Source organism: Eleutherodactylus coqui, chromosome 5 (genome assembly GCF_035609145.1).
Source record: "Eleutherodactylus coqui strain aEleCoq1 chromosome 5, aEleCoq1.hap1, whole genome shotgun sequence".
NCBI classification, from domain to species: Eukaryota; Metazoa; Chordata; class Amphibia; order Anura; family Eleutherodactylidae; genus Eleutherodactylus; species Eleutherodactylus coqui.
Genome location: NC_089841.1, coordinates 148,072,602 through 148,092,666, shown reverse-complemented (window position 1 = coordinate 148,092,666; position 20,065 = coordinate 148,072,602). Strand labels below are relative to the sequence as shown.

Here is a 20,065-nt window from a genome sequence, read left to right as displayed (position 1 = left end):
AAGTTCGGTGTTCGGGCGAAAAAGGGGCGGGGCCGAACGTGTTCGCTCATCTCTACTCATCACTATTCATGAACTGTTTATTGACGAGCGAACTGTGATCAGTTATGGGTTATGGCCACCACATTCCCTGAACTTGTGATTTTTTTTTATCTGTGGTAAATTTAAAGCAGAAAGTCTCCACCAATAATAAGCATTCTCTGGATGAACTCAAGGAAAACATCACAAACACTATCTGCAGCATCACCAGTGAAGAGCTGCAGGCAGTATCAGCCAACATGTTGCGACAAGCCCAGAGGTGCATAGAAGTTAACAAGGACCACTTCCAGCATCTGTTGTAACATGTGGGTGAATCAATAAAGCTTTGAAAAAACAATCCATTTGCTCGTTTTTCCTGTTGCAGTATTATCGGGGGCGGGCTAATTTTCTGTAGCCCATCCTGTATTATTTCTATTAAAGCAAGGACGGTGTGGTTACATACAAAGGCAAATATGTCTCAATACAGAGAGGTGAGATCTTCTTTAATATTTTCATTGTTTTTTCTTATTATGTGAATAAGATGTAGCAGGTGGATTGTCCATCTGTCTCCAGTAAAGCAGAACATATGATATGAATATACATCTGAAATGCTGCCAAAATAAATCTTCCACACATTATGTGTATAGGATTCTAGCATCACAGATGACTGTTTAGCCTTTGGCTGCTAACAGTGTGTTTTATTTCTGCACCATCTAAAAGGGCAATTTGTAATGTTGGCCAGGTACCCACTGTGATGATTGACTATGTATATGGCACATGTTGCTAATTAAAAGCTTATTCATTTAAGTACCACAATATATAATTGCTTGTATTGCAAAAAATTGAGCATTCTTTGCATGGAGCCATAGACAAATATTTTTTTGCATAGTACTTCAGCTTCGTGTTGCTGTAACACCTCACATAAGTGTAGCAATGTGAATGTTCAGTAGTATTAGAGCAAGTGCTTAACTGTAATTGTCTATCTCTGTGGATGCCAAGGCCAGACAAAGCTGTAAATACTAGAAGAGGAATATATCAAGCACGTTGGATTGTGACGCCTCATGTAATGCAAGAAGAGAAAATTAGACTTATCTGAGTAGAACAAGTGCCTGTCATCCTCTTGTTTTATTATGTTCAATGTGCACTTTGTCTTTCTGAGGAAGGCATGGATATCTTCTTGAGAGGCAGGCAGGTGATGCTAATGCATGGTGTGTGATTCCAAATACATGGTGTTAAACACATGCCCAATGCAATTGTAAAGACTTGTTAAATTTTGGAAAAATATGAAGAGATAGAGTTGCAGTGAGTCTAATTTATCTCTCTCTGTAACGCACTGAGAAGTATTCAGAAATTAAGGGCAGTTGATTAAATTGCATCTGGTCTGTGAAAAATTGTGCAGATTAGAGTTAGCATAAAAAAATGAACTATGACATGTTATGCAAGCAGCAGAACATACCGAGAACTATCAGGCAATTGTACAGCATGACACAGCTAGCACACTACACGCCTGGCAGATGCTAGTTTTACCCATTACTCCAGAAAAAATGCATACGTTTATTCTACAACATTCTTGTAGTCTCTATGTAGTCTAACATAAGCAGTAAGGAGGGAACAGTGCAGCTATAAACAATTGTGGCTTGCACTTTTATTGCCCTTGTGACATTAAAGGTGTCTCATAAAGAAAGCACCTGTCTATATATTCTACCACAGCAGTGTTTCTCAACCTTTTTCGGCTCGCGGCACATCTCGGGAAAAAAAATGTTTTTGCAGCACCCTTGTGAAAAAAAAAATCTACCCCCTTTCTCTGTCACTCTCATCCTCATTCCCTTAGGCAAGAAGGTAAAAAAATAAAGGGTGGAGCTACCTGAATGAGTGAGTGATTTGGATAGGTATAGGTGGAAGAACGTTCAGAAGATGTGATTCTTCTCTCCAGTTAAGATGGTGGGTCGTGGAAATGACCTAGTTGTTCAGGTGCAGCCAACCCAATGACAGTCGCACTGGCAGGTGAGACTATTCTGATGGATTAGTGAAGAGAAAACTTTGATGGGTATAGACCGAAATATAAAGTTCAATACAATACAAGAAGCTCAACTTTTCCGTTTTATTTAATACTAGCATTAAAAAAATGCGTTTCGGGGCAACGCCTCTTTCTCAGTTATAGCTGGGGATACACCTTTTGTTTGCTGTTGGTATGTGCATGATGTACCAGGGAGAGCCGCCTCTCTGCTTGCGGCTTGAGCCAGAATGCAGAAGCACTTTGTAAGACCAGTTATTGTTATGGAGGACTCAAGAGGTCCATGTAAGGGCTCATTCACACTAACATTTCTTCTCCTTTTTGGCTTTCCGTAGCTCTGATCCGTTTTGGGAGAGATAAAATTAAATTAAACATTTCGATTTTCACCACGCTTGATTTCTATGGGATTTTGTAAATGGAAAGAGAAAGGAAAGCTTTCATTTATTTTTGTTGTGTTAGGTTCCCATTTTTAAATGGAACAAATAGTGCAGTCTGCACACCAGTTTTTTTTGCTACACATGGAGACAAAATTCTGGCACATTTAGCTCAGCAAACTTCCCCACTGTGTGTCTGTTAGAAAGCTTATGTGCTCAACAGCTATTTTGACTTTTATATGTAAGGTATTGCTTTATTTATAAGGTTCTATGATTACAGCAGCCTAGGCAGTGACTCAAGCAGTGTGTAGGAGAGCATAAACAGGAGAGGAGGACAGACAGAAGTGACAAATGTAATGTGAGTGAACAGGCTCATAGAAACTGGGCAGAAGCCCCATTGTATCTTTAACATGGTAGAGAATGAGATCAACCTTCTGTTAGAAAATTAAAAAGAAAGACAATAGAACCTTAATGGAAAAGCTTTAAAAAGGTACATTACTTGAGGATTGAAGAGCACTGTGAAGACTTTATTTTTCACTGAAGGTATACTCTAAAGAGGCACTAACTTTTCAAATAATTTATTTACCAACTTGTGTTAGTCTCATCATTTCTGTAAGATGCTTGCATTAAAGTGTTGTTGCTTTACCACTGTAAATCCCATTTGGAGTGTCTGCCAAGAGGGGTTTCCCTTCCAGCTTCTCCACAATCCACTGTCTGTCATCAGGTATTGAGCTTCTGTAGTAACAAGGACACAGAGAAGTTTCCTTGGCAAGAGGGGAGGAGCTATTTTCACAGGGGCACTCCCACACATTCAGTGGCTGCAGGCTTACAGATCTGCAGACACTGTGATAATGATCTCCATAATCTCTGAAACATGGTGTAAAAGCAACAAATGAGTGAATAAGGAAAACCTGGTCTATTTTAGAAAACGTGTTGAAAAGTCAGGTACTCTTTTACACAGAAAAATAGGTAAAGGAGCTTAAAGGGGTTAAGCCGAAACGGCTTTTTTTTTTTTTCAACAGCCCCCCCGTTTGGCGCGAGACAAACCCGATGCAGGGACTTAAAAAAAATACCGCACAGCGCTTACCTGAATCCCCGCACTCCGGTGACTTCTTACTTACCTGGTGAAGATGGCCGCCGGGATCTTCTCCCTCGGTGGACCGCAGGGCTTCTGTGCGGTCCATTGCCGATTCCAGCCTCCTGATTGGCTGGAATCGGCACGTGACGGGGCGGAGCTACACGGAGCCGCTCTCCGGCACGAGCGGCCCCATTCAGAAAAGAAGAAGACCGGACTGCGCAAGCGCGTCTAATCCGGCGATTAGACGCTGAAAATTAGACGGCACCATGGAGACGAGGACGCTAGCAACGGAACAGGTAAGTGAATAATTTCTGATAACTTCTGTATGGCTCATATTTAATGCACAATGTACATTACAAAGTGCATTAATATGGCCATACAGAAGTGTATAACCCCACTTGCTTTCGCGGGACAACCCCTTTAATACAAATAATGCAAGACAAGTACTTGACAGATATTCACCCTCAGTGCCTATAATATGACTATTTGTAACTACAGCCCCATTTCCAACCAATTAAAACACAAATCTAGACATCTGGACATCTGAAATCTCAGTTACATGGTAGATTGGATATAGTTGGTACCATGGTTGGGATGTGCAATTTGTAAACTACTGTATGTTATAATATTTCTATTTTCTTGTTTCTTACAGTTTATATGCTAAATGCAGAACACTGCCAGCTATCAACTGCCAAACCTTCTAATATTACCTTTATTGTAGCAATGTTATGCATGAACTTTCATCAGGCCAACATATATTGATAAAATGTTAATGATCTGAGATGTATGTACAGATTACACTGTTAGTAGTTGTAAAACAGGGAAAAAACAAGGCAACTTTAATGACATGAAGTATTTAATCACAATTTTTTGTATAATTATATATGTATATATAAATAAATATTACATTCTTCCAGTCTACAATACATTTTATGCATGTCATGTTATCACCCCCATCTATGTTAGCTGACACTGGTTCTGATTTCTCACCTACATTTCTATTTGTGTTCTATAACACTGTGGTTTCCCCAGCTTTTTCAAGGAATAAAGTGTTAATCCCATGGACTAGACAGAAGTGGCTCTCTTGCTAGTGCCCAACTACAGGCTACCAGCATGCCTTGATACCTTCTAGTCCAATGGGGTTTGTAGCATTACACAACCTTCAAGTTCTCCAAGCCCAGATTACAGAATTTGAAAATGATAAAGTCTTCTCTTTTGCAAAAGGGGTGGACATTCTGTGCAATGTTTTCAGAAAGGCCATGCCAAATACATCCCATTGGACATTGGAATCATTGTAAAGATGTTTCACAATTCATGTGCTGCAACTGATAACATATAAATTTATATTTTAGCACCAGCAAACAAGTACCCATTTCCTCATTAATGTAAGGCATATGCATATTGAATTAGCCCAATGCCTTGTATATCAAGAATATAACCAGTTTCTATTGGTTTGTAGATGCAGTGAAAAATTTTGTGTTTGGACATTAGATATTGCATTCAACATATACTGTATCTAATCGTATGTCCTCTGATACTGAACAATTGCATTTATACATAACTGAAATAAACTTCTCAAAACACTGTTTTATGAACATTGCTGCCGATAGTGAACTTAAGATTATGCTCAGTAGATCTGAATGCACAAGCCAGTGAGACATACGTCTGAGGACTTGTGCACAGAGCAGATCCGTAATACAGTTTCCATAGAACTCTATGAGTTTGTCCACACTGCATGGATGTGTGCATGAGTCATTAAACCACCAAAGGTAAAAATCATTAAAGTATTCAAGAAAAAGGAGCTTTGTGTGTCCATATGTTCATTTTCAAATTAAACAACATCAAGATGCACACGACAAAATCAAGAAATCATCAAATGCACAGATGTATTTCCAGCAGTGTTTCAAACAAGCTTCCCTTCGAGGAAAATGTCACGCACAAGCTAATTAATAGAGAAGAAAATAATCACTTTTTTTTTCCCTTAAAACCAAATCTGATATTAACAGAACATATCAGAGGAAATAAGATTTGTGTTGATGTTCAACTTGCCACATTAGAGTTTGTACAATTTTTTATCAGAATTTCACAATGTAACATGTAATAAAGTACAATGCATGACAAAATATTTGGCTCAATAAGCGAGCTTAATGGTTGTGTAACGGGAAGACTATAATAAAAATCTGAATGTGCAGTGTAATCGATTAATAATACTATGTCATGGAAATTTCTGAACATTTTGGCAATGCAAAATTGGTTCTCTCCCCATTCCCTAAATATTGTACATATTTACAGAAAATGGAACAAGCAATAGACTTTTTTTCTCCTGGATTTCTGAAAATATCATTTTACTTCCCATCCTGTAGTTACAATTTCTTAGAAATATAAAATTCCTTTTTTTTGTTAAGTTTTAAAAATTTTTTTACAAACCGTTTTTGGTATGTCCACTTTTTTTGTGATTTTCACTTTATTCTTTCAAGAGTTTCACTGTACATATGACATTCGTTTGCTGAGTTGTTCAGGTCTTAAAATCCGTACAGTTGGTCCTAATATGGAGCTTCTTAGAAAACTACTCTTATTTTGGCATCTATTTTGTAATTAGTTTTTTTCTAGAACCTTCTTAACATAACATGACCTATAAAACCAAAGGCATCAAAATATGTGACATTTCTCTCCCCTCCCCAAATTATATTTTATCTTTGAGCTTCTGCATATAGTTTCTGAGGTCCTTAGATTCTCCCAAGTCCATATCTTGGCATACCCACTTAATATCATCCTCATTGGCTGTCAACAATGAGTTGACTGTTGGGCAACTGTCATCAGCTGGAATAGTGGTGAATGTAGTGAATTTTACCCGCTTTCGTTTTGAAGTTGGGGAATGCAGAGGATCATTTTTTTTGTTTTTCATTGCTTTGTCTGTTTCTTCTGATGGCCTATTAGCTTGGCTCTGCAGGCTCTTCTGGGAGTTACCATTAAATAGATGATGACTCTCTTCTAAGGTAATTCCTCTGTCTATGATAGTAGTGTGTTCATCTTGCTGTGGTGACACATCTGGTGTGCTCTCCAATAACTCAGTTTCATTACCAAGCCATACCCAGTCATGAGAGTGAGTCATATTGGCTTGACCTTCTATTGGCAGCTGTTTGTGTCTGTACTTGAGGGCAAATGTTGCACAGTTAATTAGGAAGACCAATATGGCAAGACAAAAAACACCAAGCAAAGCGTACATTCCTATCTCAAGATCACTCAGTCCTCTAGGTGCATTTATGAGATCATTATCTTCCATCTCTCCATTACTTTTTGGTAAGTCCACCTGGCCAGGAAAGTTGGTGAAATCTATTGGTATATTTAGCAAAGGACTGTCTTCAGAAAGTTTATTGCCATCCAACCTGCCATTTATCACAGATCTAACTGTGGTGCTTCCCTTTCTAATGGCACTTTTATCACGGTCCAGAAGAGAACCATCATATCTTCCATCATTACCATAACGATCAGGGTCCGCCACTTTCTGTCTACGGTCACTAGTGTGGTTTTCGATTTCCTCCCCATCATATTCAGCTCCACCTGGAGAAATGGCATCATTTTGCCCAAACTTCACTTTTATATAACCATTCCCCACAGCAAGAATGCTTTTTCTCTTTGATTTTTGACAAGCTTCAGAGATCATAAAGTCTATTTTTACCAAAGGACCTTGCCCTTCCCCTTCTGCTATTACAACTGGCCATTTTACTGGACTGCTCTGATGAGTGGAGACAACGGACTCATCCAATGATGTCGCTGATATTGTAAACTCTTTGGGATCATAGATATCAAGAGGTGTCACTAAGCCATCACTGAACTGTATCCAGACACTGACCACAGCTTCCTAAAAAATATAAAATACAACTGTTAAATAAATAGCAAACCCACATTTTATTAGATAAGCAGAAGCCCCTTTTTATAACTAGCACATTAACATTTTTATAAAGGCAGTTTTAGATAGCTGTAATGCAGCCGAACAGTAGTGGTCATATTTAGGGTTATAAGTTTTGATCAGTGGAACCACTGCAGAACTGGGTATTGCAACCATAATCTGAATACTAAAATATGGGAATAACAGAAATCTAGTTGGATGAAACCTGTGACTGAGCAGTGAAATTAAAGGGTTACTGTCTGTTCAAAAGGAATAATAAAAAATGGAAAGAGGGATGGGTTTGTCTTTATGTAAACTCCTGTTTAAAGCCCACACTATGGAAAGATATACACACTATAAGAGATGAACATGTGGAATATCTATGGGTAGAGATACATTGAGGAAAAAACAATAATAAAATCCTCGTAGGGGTTTTCTATAGGCCACCAAATCTAGAAAAAGCCATTGAAAGTCTAATACTGAGGCAAATAGATGAGAAAAATAGATGGGAAACTGTGACCTTGATATACTAAATTTCCACGTATTTTGCAATCGGGAGCTTTACCAGGGACCTACCAAAATACTAAATTTTAGAAAGACAAAATTCGATTGGCTTAGAGATATCCTTAACCATATTGACTGGGACAGTGTCCTTAAAAATAAGAGTACAGACACTCACTGTGAGCAGTTCATACCTTACAGGAATAAAAGGGTTAGGGATAGAAGAAAACAAGAGTGGATCAATAAAGATGTAAAGGGGCAATAAATAATTTAAAAAAAGCACTTAAACTACTAAAACAAGAAAGCAGTTAAGAAAAATTCAAAAACTACAGGAAAAAAATAAATTAAGTAAAAAGCAGATAAAATCAGCAAAGGTGGAGACAGAGAGACCCAATGCCAAAGACAATAAAACTAGAACGGAACTATTCTTTAATAAATAGTAAAAAGCTTAATATTAAAAGTGTGGGCCTTTTAATAAATAATGTAGGAAAAATAGTAGAAAAAGCAAATATATTCAATAGTTTTTTCTCCCGTGTATTAACAGAGGATAAAAAATGTCTGATAAGATGCAGAGTAATAAAGTAAACTCTCCACTAAATGTCACCAGCTTAACCCAGGAAGAAGTGCAGAGCCACCTTAAAAAGATTAAAATAGACATATCGCCAGGTCCTGATGGCATATATTCACAGGTTCTAAGGAAATTAAGTAATGTCATAGACAGACGATTGTTTCTTATATTTAAGGACTCCATGGTGATGGGGTCTGTTCCACTGGATTGGTGCATAGCCACTGTGGATCCAATACTAAAAAATAGTTCAAAAAGAAACCCCAGAAACTGCAGGCTGGTAAATCCTACTTATATTATGGGTAAAATGTTTGAAGGGTTTCTAAGAGATTCTATCCAGGAGTACCTCAATGTAAATAGCTGTATAACTCCATATCAGCATGGGTTTAGGAGGGGTCGCTCCTGTCAAACCAATCAAAACAGCTTATATGAGGAGGTAAGTTCTAGACTGGACCGGGGAGAGTCATTGGATCTTGTATCGCTTGACTTTTCCAAAGCGTTTGATACTGTGCTGCATAAACTGAGAATGCTGGGTCTGGGTGAGAATGTGTGTAAGTGGGTAAGTAACTGGTCAGTGATAGAAAGCAGAGGGGGGTTATTAATGGTACATACTCTGATTTGGTCACTGTTACTACAGGGGTCGGCATTGGGCCCTATTCTTTTTAATATATGTATGAATGACCTGGTAGAAGGATTTCACAGTAAAATATCAATATTTACAGATGACACAAAATTATGCAAAGTAATTAACACAAGAGAGGACACAAAGCGGTTGCAAATGGATCTGAATGATTTGGATGATTGGGCAGAAAAGTGGCAAATGAGGTTTAAGACTGATAAATGGAATGTTATGCACATGGGCAGGGAATACATGTCACCATTACACACTGAATGGGAAACCACTGGGTAACACTGACATGGGAAAGGAGTTGGGGATTTTAGTTAACTGTAAACTTAACTGGAGCAACCAGTGTCAGGCAGCTGCTGCTAAGGCAATTAGGACCATAGGGTGCATCAAAAGAGGTCTTGGGGCACATGATGAGAACATTGTTCTTCCTCTTTACAAGTCACTGGTCAGACAGAGTATTGTGTACAGTTTTGGGCACTGATACCCAAGAAGGACACATCAGATCTTGAGCAGGTATAAATTATTAAATGGAATGCATGGACTCCAATACCCTGTGAAGTTATCTAAATTGAGGTTATTCACTTTATAAAAAAGATGGCTATGGGGCGACCTAATAACTATGCATAAATATATCAGCAGACAATACAGGGATTGCACCAAACTGAACTTTTAGCAAAATTCGACCAGAAACGGTTCAACTGTTTTGGATCGCTCTACAATACAAGTCAAGTATCTAAAGCTGTGACTACAAACAGTATTTGCTGGTGTGATTGCTGCAATAGCAACCATAATGTGACTTGTATGTGACTTCAGCGCAACTTTTTTTTATATAATGAGGGAAATATATTAGGATCGGTATTTCAAGCATTGGTTTTAATATTATTTCCGCCAGCGCACAATGTGCCTCATATATGTAAAGGTACACACCTCTGAATATATTAGATGCATCTCAGTTCCTCCGTGCGCCTACACAGAAATGTACACCTGATCAGATACATTTGTTGTATTAGTTTCTGAATAAATGATAGATAAATATGCCATTTTGGGGTAGCCCCCTCCTGACACTTTCAGAAAAGTGGAGTATTGGACAAAACGTTGCAAAATTTTAGCACAAGCAAGCCTTGCACAAAATTCAGCAACTTTTTTAAAATTTAAAGATTAAAAATTTAAGATTTAAAATCCCCGCCTGCTGAATGAGCTGCCTCTGATTGGTCACAGCCTCACCAATCAGAGGCAACTCTCACTCACCCATTCATGAATTCATGAATGGGTGAGTGAGTGCTGCCTCTGATTGGCTCAGCGCAGGGACCAATCAGGGGCAGCTCTCAGCTGTCATTCTGCCGGGACAAGGTGAGTATACATTTTTTTTTACTTTTTACACAGTTTTGGATGATTTTCAGGTAAGGGTTTATATTTTTAAGCCCTTCCCGAAAATTCAACCTGCGCTCGCCAGCAGCCCATTGCTTTCAATGGAGCCGGCTGTATTGCCGGCTCCATTGAATTCAATGGGCAAACATCGTTCTTCTCTGCCACAGCTGTTACAGCTGTGGCAGAGGAGAACGATCTTTATGCTGACAGTGGGGGGGGGGGGGGGGTTCTCACTCTTGCCACTATTGTGGCTTAATAGTGAGACCTCGGAGCCCGAAATGCAGCCCTGCATGTTGCTCCTCGCCTGCCCTATCCATTTCTGTGTTTTTTTACATGACTTTGGTGATTTGCTAAGATTTTCACAAAATTAAAACCTTAGTGGAGCACCAGTCATATACAAAAATGCTCGAGTCGCCCATTGACTTCAATGGGGTTCGTTACTCGAAACGAACTCTCGAGCATCACTGAAAGTTCGACTCGAGTAACGAGCACTCAAGCATTTTGGTGCTCGCTCATCTCTAGTTATCATTAGAGATGAGCGATCGTACTCGTCTGAGCTTGATATTCGTGCGAATATTAGGGTGTTCGGGATGCTCGTTACTCTTAACGAGCACCACGCGGTGTTCGGGTTACTTTCACTTTCCTCTCTGAGACGTTAGCGCGCTTTTCTGGCCAATTGAAAGACAGGGAAGGCATTACAACTTCCCCCTGCAACGTTTAAGCCCTATACCACCCCCCTGCTGTGACTGGCTGGGGAGATAAGGTGTCACCCGAGTATTGAAATCTGCCCTTCCCGCGGCTCGCTACGGATGTATTCTGACATTAGTTCAGGGAAAGTGGTATTGTGTTGGAGCTGCTATAGGGAGAGTGTTAGGTGTATTGTAGGCTTCAAGAACCCCAACGGTCCTTCTAAAGGCCATAAATCGTCTCTATATGCGCTCAGTGGGGCCGGCGGCAGCAGCGCCGACCCCATTGAGAACATATAGAAGACAAATCCTTCTTTTCTGCCACAGCTGTAACAGCTGTAGCAGAGAAGAACGATGTTTGCCCATTGAATTCAATGGAACCAGCAATACAGCAGGTTCCACTGAATGCAATGGGCTGCCGGCGATCGCAGGATGAATGGTCGGGAAGGGGTTAAATATATAACCCCTTCCCTGCAATTCATCCAGAAATGTGATACACTAAAAATATATACCGGCGTATAAGGCGACAGGGCGTATAAGACGACCCCCCAACTGTCACCTTATACGCCGGCAATACAGTGGAGCAAAGAATAAAAAGCATTACTCACTACTTCAGACGATCTGCGCCGCTCCTGTAGACTGTCACTCCTTCCTGGTGTTCTGCGGTGCTCCTGCAGGCTGTCGCTCCCTCCTGGTTCCCGGCAGAGCATTGCTTTCTCTACGAAAGGCTTTAAATCCACGCCTCCAGAAACACACGTGCCTTCAGCCAATCACAGCCAATGACAGTGATGTCATTGAATTGCTGTGATTGGCTGTGTTTCTGGAGGCGGGGATTTCAAGCCTTTCATAGAGAAAGCTTTAGTCCGTGGACCAGGAAGGAGTGACAGTCTGCAGGAGCGGCGCAGATCGTCTGAAGAAGTAAGTAATGCTTTTTATTCTTTGCTCCACTGTATTGCCGGCGTATAAGGTGACAGTTGGGGGGTCGTCTTATACGCCCCGTCGCCTTATACGCCGGTATATATTTTTAGTGTATCACATTTCTGGATGAATTGCAGGGAAGGGGTTATATATTTAACCCCTTCCCGACCATTCATCCTGCGATCGCCGGCAGCCCATTGCATTCAGTGGAACCTGCTGTATTGCTGGTTCCATTGAATTCAATGGGCTAACATCGTTCTTCTCTGCCACAGCTGTTACAGCTATGGCAGAGGAGAACGATCTTTACGCTGACAGTGCGGGGGGGGGGGGCACTCTTGCCGCTATTGTGGCTTAATAGTGGGACCTGTGAACTTGATATGCAGCCCAACATGTAGCCCCTCGCCTGCCCTATCCGTTGCTGTGTCGTTCCCATCACTTTCTTGAATTGCCCAGATTTTCACACATGAAAACCTTAGCGAGCATCGGCGAAATACAAAAATGCTCCGGTCGCCCATTGACTTCAATGGGGTTCGTTACTCGAAACGAACTCTCGAGCATTGCGAAAATTTCGTGCCGAGTAACGAGCACCCGAGCATTTTGGTGCTCGCTCATCTCTAGTTATCATTAATCCACAAAAACTTTAAAAAAATAGACTATTTAGCATTCAGTGCATTTTACAGCTTTTGGGCTATAGCATGCACAGAGCTGCCTAAATATAAGATCTTTACCTGAACTAATATCACGTTTCATATACCTATGAGCTCATAATATAGAGCAAATAACTCTTTAAACTTTAATAAGCCGAGCCATATGAGCACAGTGACTTTCTTTTTGTCTTGCATGTTTTATGGTATTGAATTTTGTGTTTAGGATATAGAATGTGAGGAGGGCACACTTAAATATAGGGAAAATTAAAAACAATAAAATATTTTTGGGTAAAAAGCTCCACACTGGAAAAATACAGCTCAAGGTGACTGCAGTTTGTAAGTCATTAGGTTGCTAGATATTATTGTGTGTGTACATACAGCAAGTCTTCTTCATCCCCAATGTAGCCAGTAAGTGCAGAAGTGACAATTTTATTAGACATATATGTAATGTTTTGGTCCATTCACATATACGGTCCTTTATCAAACGCAATTGCTGCTGACACTCAAGTAACTCCTTACATCCTTTCCTTAGCACCATATAGCTATTTCTTTCTGGAGCTTCTTGAGTGCCAGCGGCAGTTGCATTTCCTATGATCCATGTATGTGAATGGACCAAAATGTTACATATTTTGGATTGCCTGTCTAATATAATTGTCACTCCTTTAATTACATATTGGAGTGCAGAGTTCTTTCTTATATTAATTTGACCCATCAGCAAATATGTCTGTGTCCTCTCTTATTTACAGTTCTTGAAGATCCTAAATATTAGCCAATTAAAGCCCATCATCTGGGTGGTATAACAGTTCCCATAATGCATAGTATCAAACAATCTACTTTCTATCGTTATTCAGCATATTGCTGGCTACACTGCTTTTATTAGACTGCTCATTAGAGATGAGCGAACACCAAAATGTTCGGGTGTTCGTTATTCGTAACGAACTTCCCGTGATGCTCGAGGGTTCGTTTCGAACAACGAACCCCATTGAAGTCAATGGCCGACCAGAACATTTTTGTATTTCGCCGATGCTCGCTAAGGTTTTCATGTGTGAAAATCTGGGCAATTCAGGAAAGTGATGGGAATGACACAGTGACGGATAGGGCAGGCGAGGGGCTACATGTTGGGCTGCATCCTAAGTTCACAGGTCCCACTATTAAGCCACAATAGCGGCAAGAGTGGGCCCCCCCCCTCCCAACAACTTTTACTTCTGAAAAGCGCTCATTAGCATGGCATACCTTTGCTAAGCACCACACTACCTCCAACAAAGCACAATCACTGCCTGCATGACACTCCACTGACACTTCTCCTGGGTTACATGCTGCCCAACCGCCCCCCCTCCCCCCCACAGCGCACACCAAAGTGTCCCTGGGCAGCCTTCAGCTGCCCTCATGCCACACCACGCTCATGTCTATTTAGAATTGCGTCTGCCATGACGAGGGACCGCAGGCACACACTGCAGAGGTTGGCACGGCTAGGCAGCGACCCTCTTTAAAAGTGGCGGAGCGATAGCCCACAATGCTGTACAGAAGCAATGAGAAATAGAATCCTGTGCCACCGCCATCAGGAGCTGCACACGTGGGCATAGCAATGGGGAACCTATGTGCCACACACTATTCATTCTGTCAAGGTGTCTGCATGCCCCAGTCAGACCGGGCTTTTTAATTCATAGACACAGGCAGGTACAACTCCCTATTGTGAAGTCCCTGTCGACCCACAGCATGGGTGGCTCCCTGGAACCCACCGGTGGTACACAGAAATATCCCATTGCATTGCCCAACACAGCTGAGGTAGTAATGTCGTGCTTAATGCAGGTGGGCTTCGGCCCACACTGCATGCCCCAGTCTGACTGGGGTTCTTTATAAGTGTACAGATGTAGTAAAAACTCCGTGTGCACCTACAGCATGGGTGGGTGCCAGGAAGCCACCGGCGGTACATAGAAATATCCCATTGCATTGCCCAACACAGCTGAGGTAGTAATGTTGTGCTTAACCCTTTCCAATCCAATTTGTATATGGTTTTCCTAGGGGGCTTACTCTTTTTCTGCCGTTATACAACGGCGCTATATGCTGGCTAAAGCCAGTACTGCATGAGCTGACACGTAGGATAGGCTCCGACAGCAGAGAGGCTGGCAATATACAGTAAGAGAACCCCGACGGACGTCTACCAACAACGGAGCTGTACAGCCTTAAACCCTAATGTCTTCACAGGTCACACAGTGGACTGGAAAGGGTTAATGCAGGTGGGTTTCGGCCCACACTGCATGCCCCAGTCAAACTGGGTTTCTTTATAAGTGGAAACAGATGCATTTATAATTCCCTGTGGACCCACTGCCTGGGTGGGTGCCAGGAAGCCACCGGCGGTACATAGAAATATCCCATTGCATTGCCCAACACAGCTGAGGTAGTAATGTTGTGCGTAATACAGGTGGGCTTCGGCCCACACTGCATGCCCCAGTCAGACTGGGGTTCTTTAGAAGTGTACAGATGTATTAAAAACTCCGTGTGCACCTACAGCATGGGTGGCTCCCTGGAACCCACCGGCGGTACACAAAAATATCCCATTGCATTGCCCAACACAGCTGAGGTTACGTCAGCTGTAATGCAGGTGGGCTAAAAATTAATTTGATTACACTGTAGGCGAGGGCCCACAAAAATTGCTGTATCAACAGTACTAATGTACATCCCAAAAATTGGCCATGGCCAGCCAAGAGGGCAGGTGAAACACATTAATCGCTTTGGTTAATGTGGCTTAAGTGGTAACTAGGCCTGGAGGCAGCCCAGTGTAACGAAAAATTGGTTCAAGTTAAAGTTCCAATGCTTTTAAGCGCATTGAAACTTTTAAAAATTGTTCTGAAAAATTATTTGACTGAGCCTTGTGGCCCTAAGAAAAATTGCCCGTTCAGCGTGATTACGTGAGGTTTCAGGAGGAGGAGCAGGAGGAGGAGGAGGAGGAATATTAGACACAGATTGATGAAGCAGAAATGTCCCCGTTTTGGATGGTGAGAGAGAACGTAGCTTCCATCCGCGGGTGCAGCCTACGTATTGCTTACGTATCGCTGCTGTCCGCTGGTGGAGAACAGAAGTCTGGGGAAATCCAGCCTTTGTTCATCTTGATGAGTGTTAGCCTGTCGGCACTGTCGGTTGACAAGCGGCTACGCTTATCTGTGATGATTCCCCCAGCCGCACTAAACACCCTTTCCGACAAGACGCTAGCCGCAGGACAAGCAAGCACCTCCAGGGCATACAGCGCGAGTTCAGGCCACGTGTCCAGCTTCGACACCCAGTAGTTGTAGGGGGCAGAGGCGTCACCAAGGATGGTCGTGCTATCCGCTACGTACTCCCTCACCATCCTTTTACAGTGCTCCCGCCGACTCAGCCGTGACTGGGGAGCGGTGACACAGTCTTGGTGGGGAGCCATAAAGCTGGCCAGGCCCTTAAAGACTGTTGCACTGCCTGGGATGTACATGCTGCTCGATCTACGTACATCCCCTGCTACCTTGCCCTCGGTACTGCGCCTTCTGCCACTAGCGCTGTCGGCTGGGAATTTTACCATCAGCTTGTCCGCAAGGGTCCTGTGGTATAGCAACACTCTCGAACCCCTTTCCTCTTCGGGAATCAGAGTGGGCAGGTTCTCCTTATACCGTGGATCGAGCAGTGTGTACACCCAGTAATCCGTCGTGGCCAGAATGCGTGCAACGCGAGGGTCACGAGAAAGGCATCCTAACATGAAGTCAGCCATGTGTGCCAGGGTACCAGTACGCAACACATGGCTGTCCTCACTAGGAAGATCACTTTCAGGATCCTCCTCCTCCTCCTCCTCCTCCTCCTCAGGCCATACACGCTGAAAGGATGACAGGCAATCAGCCGGTGTACCGTCAGCAGCGGCCCAAGCTGTCTCTTCCCCCTCCTCCTCATCCTCCTCATGCTCCTCCTCCTCCTCCTGTACGCGCTGAGAAATAGACAGGAGGGTGCCCTGACTATCCAGCGGCATACTGTCTTCCCCCGCCCCCGTTTCCGAGCGCAAAGCAGCTGCCTTTATGGTTTGCAGGGAATTTCTCAAGATGCATAGCAGAGGAATGGTGACGCTAATGATTGTAGCATCGCCGCTCACCACCTGGGTAGACTCCTCAAAATTACCAAGGACATGGCAGATGTCTGCCAACCAGGCCCACTCTTCTGAAAGGAATTGAGGAGGCTGACTCCCACTGCGCCGCCCATGTTGGAGTTGGTATTCGACTATAGCTCTCCGTTGTTCATAGAGCCTGGCCAACATGTGGAGCGTAGAGTTCCACCGTGTGGGCACGTCGCACAGCAGTCGGTGCACTGGCAGCTTAAAGTGATGTTGCAGGGTGCGCAGGGTGGCAGCGTCCGTGTGGGACTTGCGGAAATGTGCGCAGAGCCGGCGCGCCTTTACGAGCAGGTCTGACAAGCGTGGGTAGCTTTTCAGAAAGCGCTGAACCACCAAATTAAAGACGTGGGCCAGGCATGGCACGTGCGTGAGGCTGCCGAGCTGCAGAGCCGCCACCAGGTTACGGCCGTTGTCACACACGACCATGCCCGGTTGGAGGCTCAGCGGCGCAAGCCAGCGGTCGGTCTGCTGTGTCAGACCCTGCAGCAGTTCGTGGGCCGTGTGCCTCTTATCGCCTAAGCTGAGTAGTTTCAGCACGGCCTGCTGACGCTTGCCCACCGCTGTGCTGCCACACCGCGCGACACCGACTGCTGGCGACATGCTGCTGCTAACACATCTTGATTGTGAGACAGAGGAGGAGGAGGAGGGTGCTTTAGTGGAGGAAGCATACACCTCCGCAGATACCAGCACCGAGCTGGGGCCCGCAATTCTGGGGGTGGGTAGGACGTGAGCGGTCCCAGGCTCTGACTCTGTCCCAGCCTCCACTAAATTCACCCAATGTGCCGTCAGGGAGATGTAGTGGCCCTGCCCGCCTGTGCTTGTCCACGTGTCCGTAGTTAAGTGGACCGTGGCAGTAACCGCGTTGGTGAGGGCGCGCACAATGTTGCGGGAGACGTGGTCGTGCAGGGCTGGGACGGCACATCGGGAAAAGTAGTGGCGACTGGGAACTGAGTAGCGCGGGGCCGCCGCCTCCATGATACTTTTGAAGGACTCCGTTTCCACAACCCTATACGGCAGCATCTCAAGGCTGATGAATTTTGCGATGCGGACGGTTAACGTTTGAGCGTGCGGGTGCGTGGCGGCGTACTTGCGCTTGCGCTCGAACACTTGCGCAAGCGACGGCTGAACGGTGCGCTGAACTACACTGCTGGATGGGGCCGAGGACAGCGGAGATGAGGGTGTGGGTGCAGGCCATGAGGCGGTAGTGCCTGTGTCCTGAGAGGGGGGTTGCATCTCAGTGGCAGGTTGGGGCACAGGGGGAGAGGCAGGGGTGCAAACCGGAGGCGGTGAACGGCCTTTGTCCCACCTTGCGGGGTGCTTGGCCATCATATGTCTGCGCATGGTGGTGGTGGTGAGGCTGTTGGTGTTGGCTCCCCTGCTGAGCTTTGCGCGACAAAGGTTGCACACCACTGTTCGTCGGTCGTCAGGCGTCTCTGTGAAAAACTGCCAGACCTTAGAGCACCTCGGCCTCCGCAGGGTGGCATGGCGCGAGGGGGTGCTTTGGGAAACACTTGGTGGATTATTCGGTCTGGCCCTGCCTCTACCCCTGGCCACTGCACTGCCTCTTGCAACCTGCCCTGCTGATGCCCTTGACTCCCCCTCTGAAGACCTGTCCTCCTGAGTAAGCGTTGCACACCAGGTGGGGTCAGTCACCTCATCGTCCTGCTGCTCTTCCTCCGAATCCTCTGTGCGCTGCTCCCTGGGACTTACTGCCCTTACTACTACCTCACTGCAAGACAACTGTGTCTGATCGTCATCGTCCTCCTCACCCACAGAAAGTTGTTGAGACAGTTGGCGGAAGTCCCCAGCCTCTTCCCCCGGACCCCGGGAACTTTCGAATGGTTGGGCATCAGTGACGATAAACTCCTCTGGTGGGAGAGGAACCGCTGCTGCCCAATCTAAGCAGGGGCCCGAGAACAGTTCCTGGGAGTGCTCCCGCTCCTGAGCAGGTGTTATTGTAGTGGAGTGAGGAGGCTGGGAGGAAGGAGGAGCAGCAGACAGAGGATTCGGATTGGCAGCAGTGGACAGCGCAGAACTGCGGGTAGACGATAGGTTGCTCGAAGCACTTTCTGCCATCCAGGACAGGACCTGCTCACACTGCTCATTTTCTAATAACCGTCTCCCGCGTGGACCCATTAATTGGGCGATGAATGTGGGGACGCCAGAAACGTGCCTCTCTCCTAATCGCGCAGCAGTCGGCTGCGACACACCTGGATCAGGAGCTTGGCCTGTGCCCACACCCTGACTTGGCCCTCCGCGTCCTCGGCCGCGTCCACGTCCTCTAGGCCTACCCCTACCCCTCAGCATGCTGTATTACCAGTGATTTGATTTCACAGACAGGAAATAAATTGGCGCAAGACTGCAGGCCAAATATAATTTTTGCCCTTTTTGGAAAACGAAAGGCCCCACTGCCTCTAGTGAATGAATTATCTAAGTTTAATAACTGTGCTGTGTCCCTGCTTATGTGTCACAGAACGTGAGGGTAGCAGAGTTATTATAACTCTGGCAGAGCAGGTATTTTTTTTCCCAATTAAGGAAAGCAAATGGCGAAGCCAGCAGTAAAGCGTAGCTGGGTGCGTATGATTTAGCACTGTTCTTCACGCAGCTCACACGTCTCCACCGCCCGTAAGGACGGACAGAGGCTGGACAAATAGATTTGTTTTCAGTTTTTTCCCACCAAAAGGCAGCACTGCGTATATTCTATGAACATGAGAAGTTTAATAACTGTGCTGTGTCCCTGCTTATGTGTCACAGAACGTGAGGGTAGCAGAGTTATTATAACTCTGGCAGAGCAGGTATTTTTTTTCCCAATTAAGGAAAGCAAATGGCGAAGCCAGCAGTAAAGCGTAGCTGGGTGCGTATGATTTAGCACTGTTCTTCACGCAGCTCACACGTCTCCACCGCCCGTAAGGACGGACAGAGGCTGGACAAATAGATTTGTTTTCAGTTTTTTCCCACCAAAAGGCAGCACTGCGTATATTCTATGAACATGAGAAGTTTAATAACTGTGCTGTGTCCCTGCTTATGTGTCACAGAACGTGAGGGTAGCAGAGTTATTATAACTCTGGCAGAGCAGGTATTTTTTTTCCCAATTAGGGAAAGCAAATGGCGAAGCCAGCAGTAAAGCGTAGCTGGGTGCGTATGATTTAGCACTGTTCTTCACGCAGCTCACACGTCTCCACCGCCCGTAAGGACGGACAGAGGCTGGACAAATAGATTTGTTTTCAGTTTTTTCCCACCAAAAGGCAGCACTGCG

The 20,065-nt window shown here is 44.4% G+C and overlaps 1 protein-coding gene across 1 annotated transcript in view; it reads right to left on the bottom strand.

The window, feature by feature from the left end:
• Positions 1 to 4,330: 4,330 nt before the first annotated feature.
• Positions 4,331 to 20,065, bottom strand: part of TMEM132C (transmembrane protein 132C) — a 530,618-nt gene continuing 514,883 nt past the window's right edge. Inside the window, exon 9 of the mRNA XM_066603398.1 lies at positions 4,331 to 7,343. Within this exon, the coding sequence (XP_066459495.1) occupies positions 6,165 to 7,343 (1,179 nt within the window). The 3' untranslated portion in view covers positions 4,331 to 6,164. The remainder of the gene's footprint in view (positions 7,344 to 20,065) is intronic.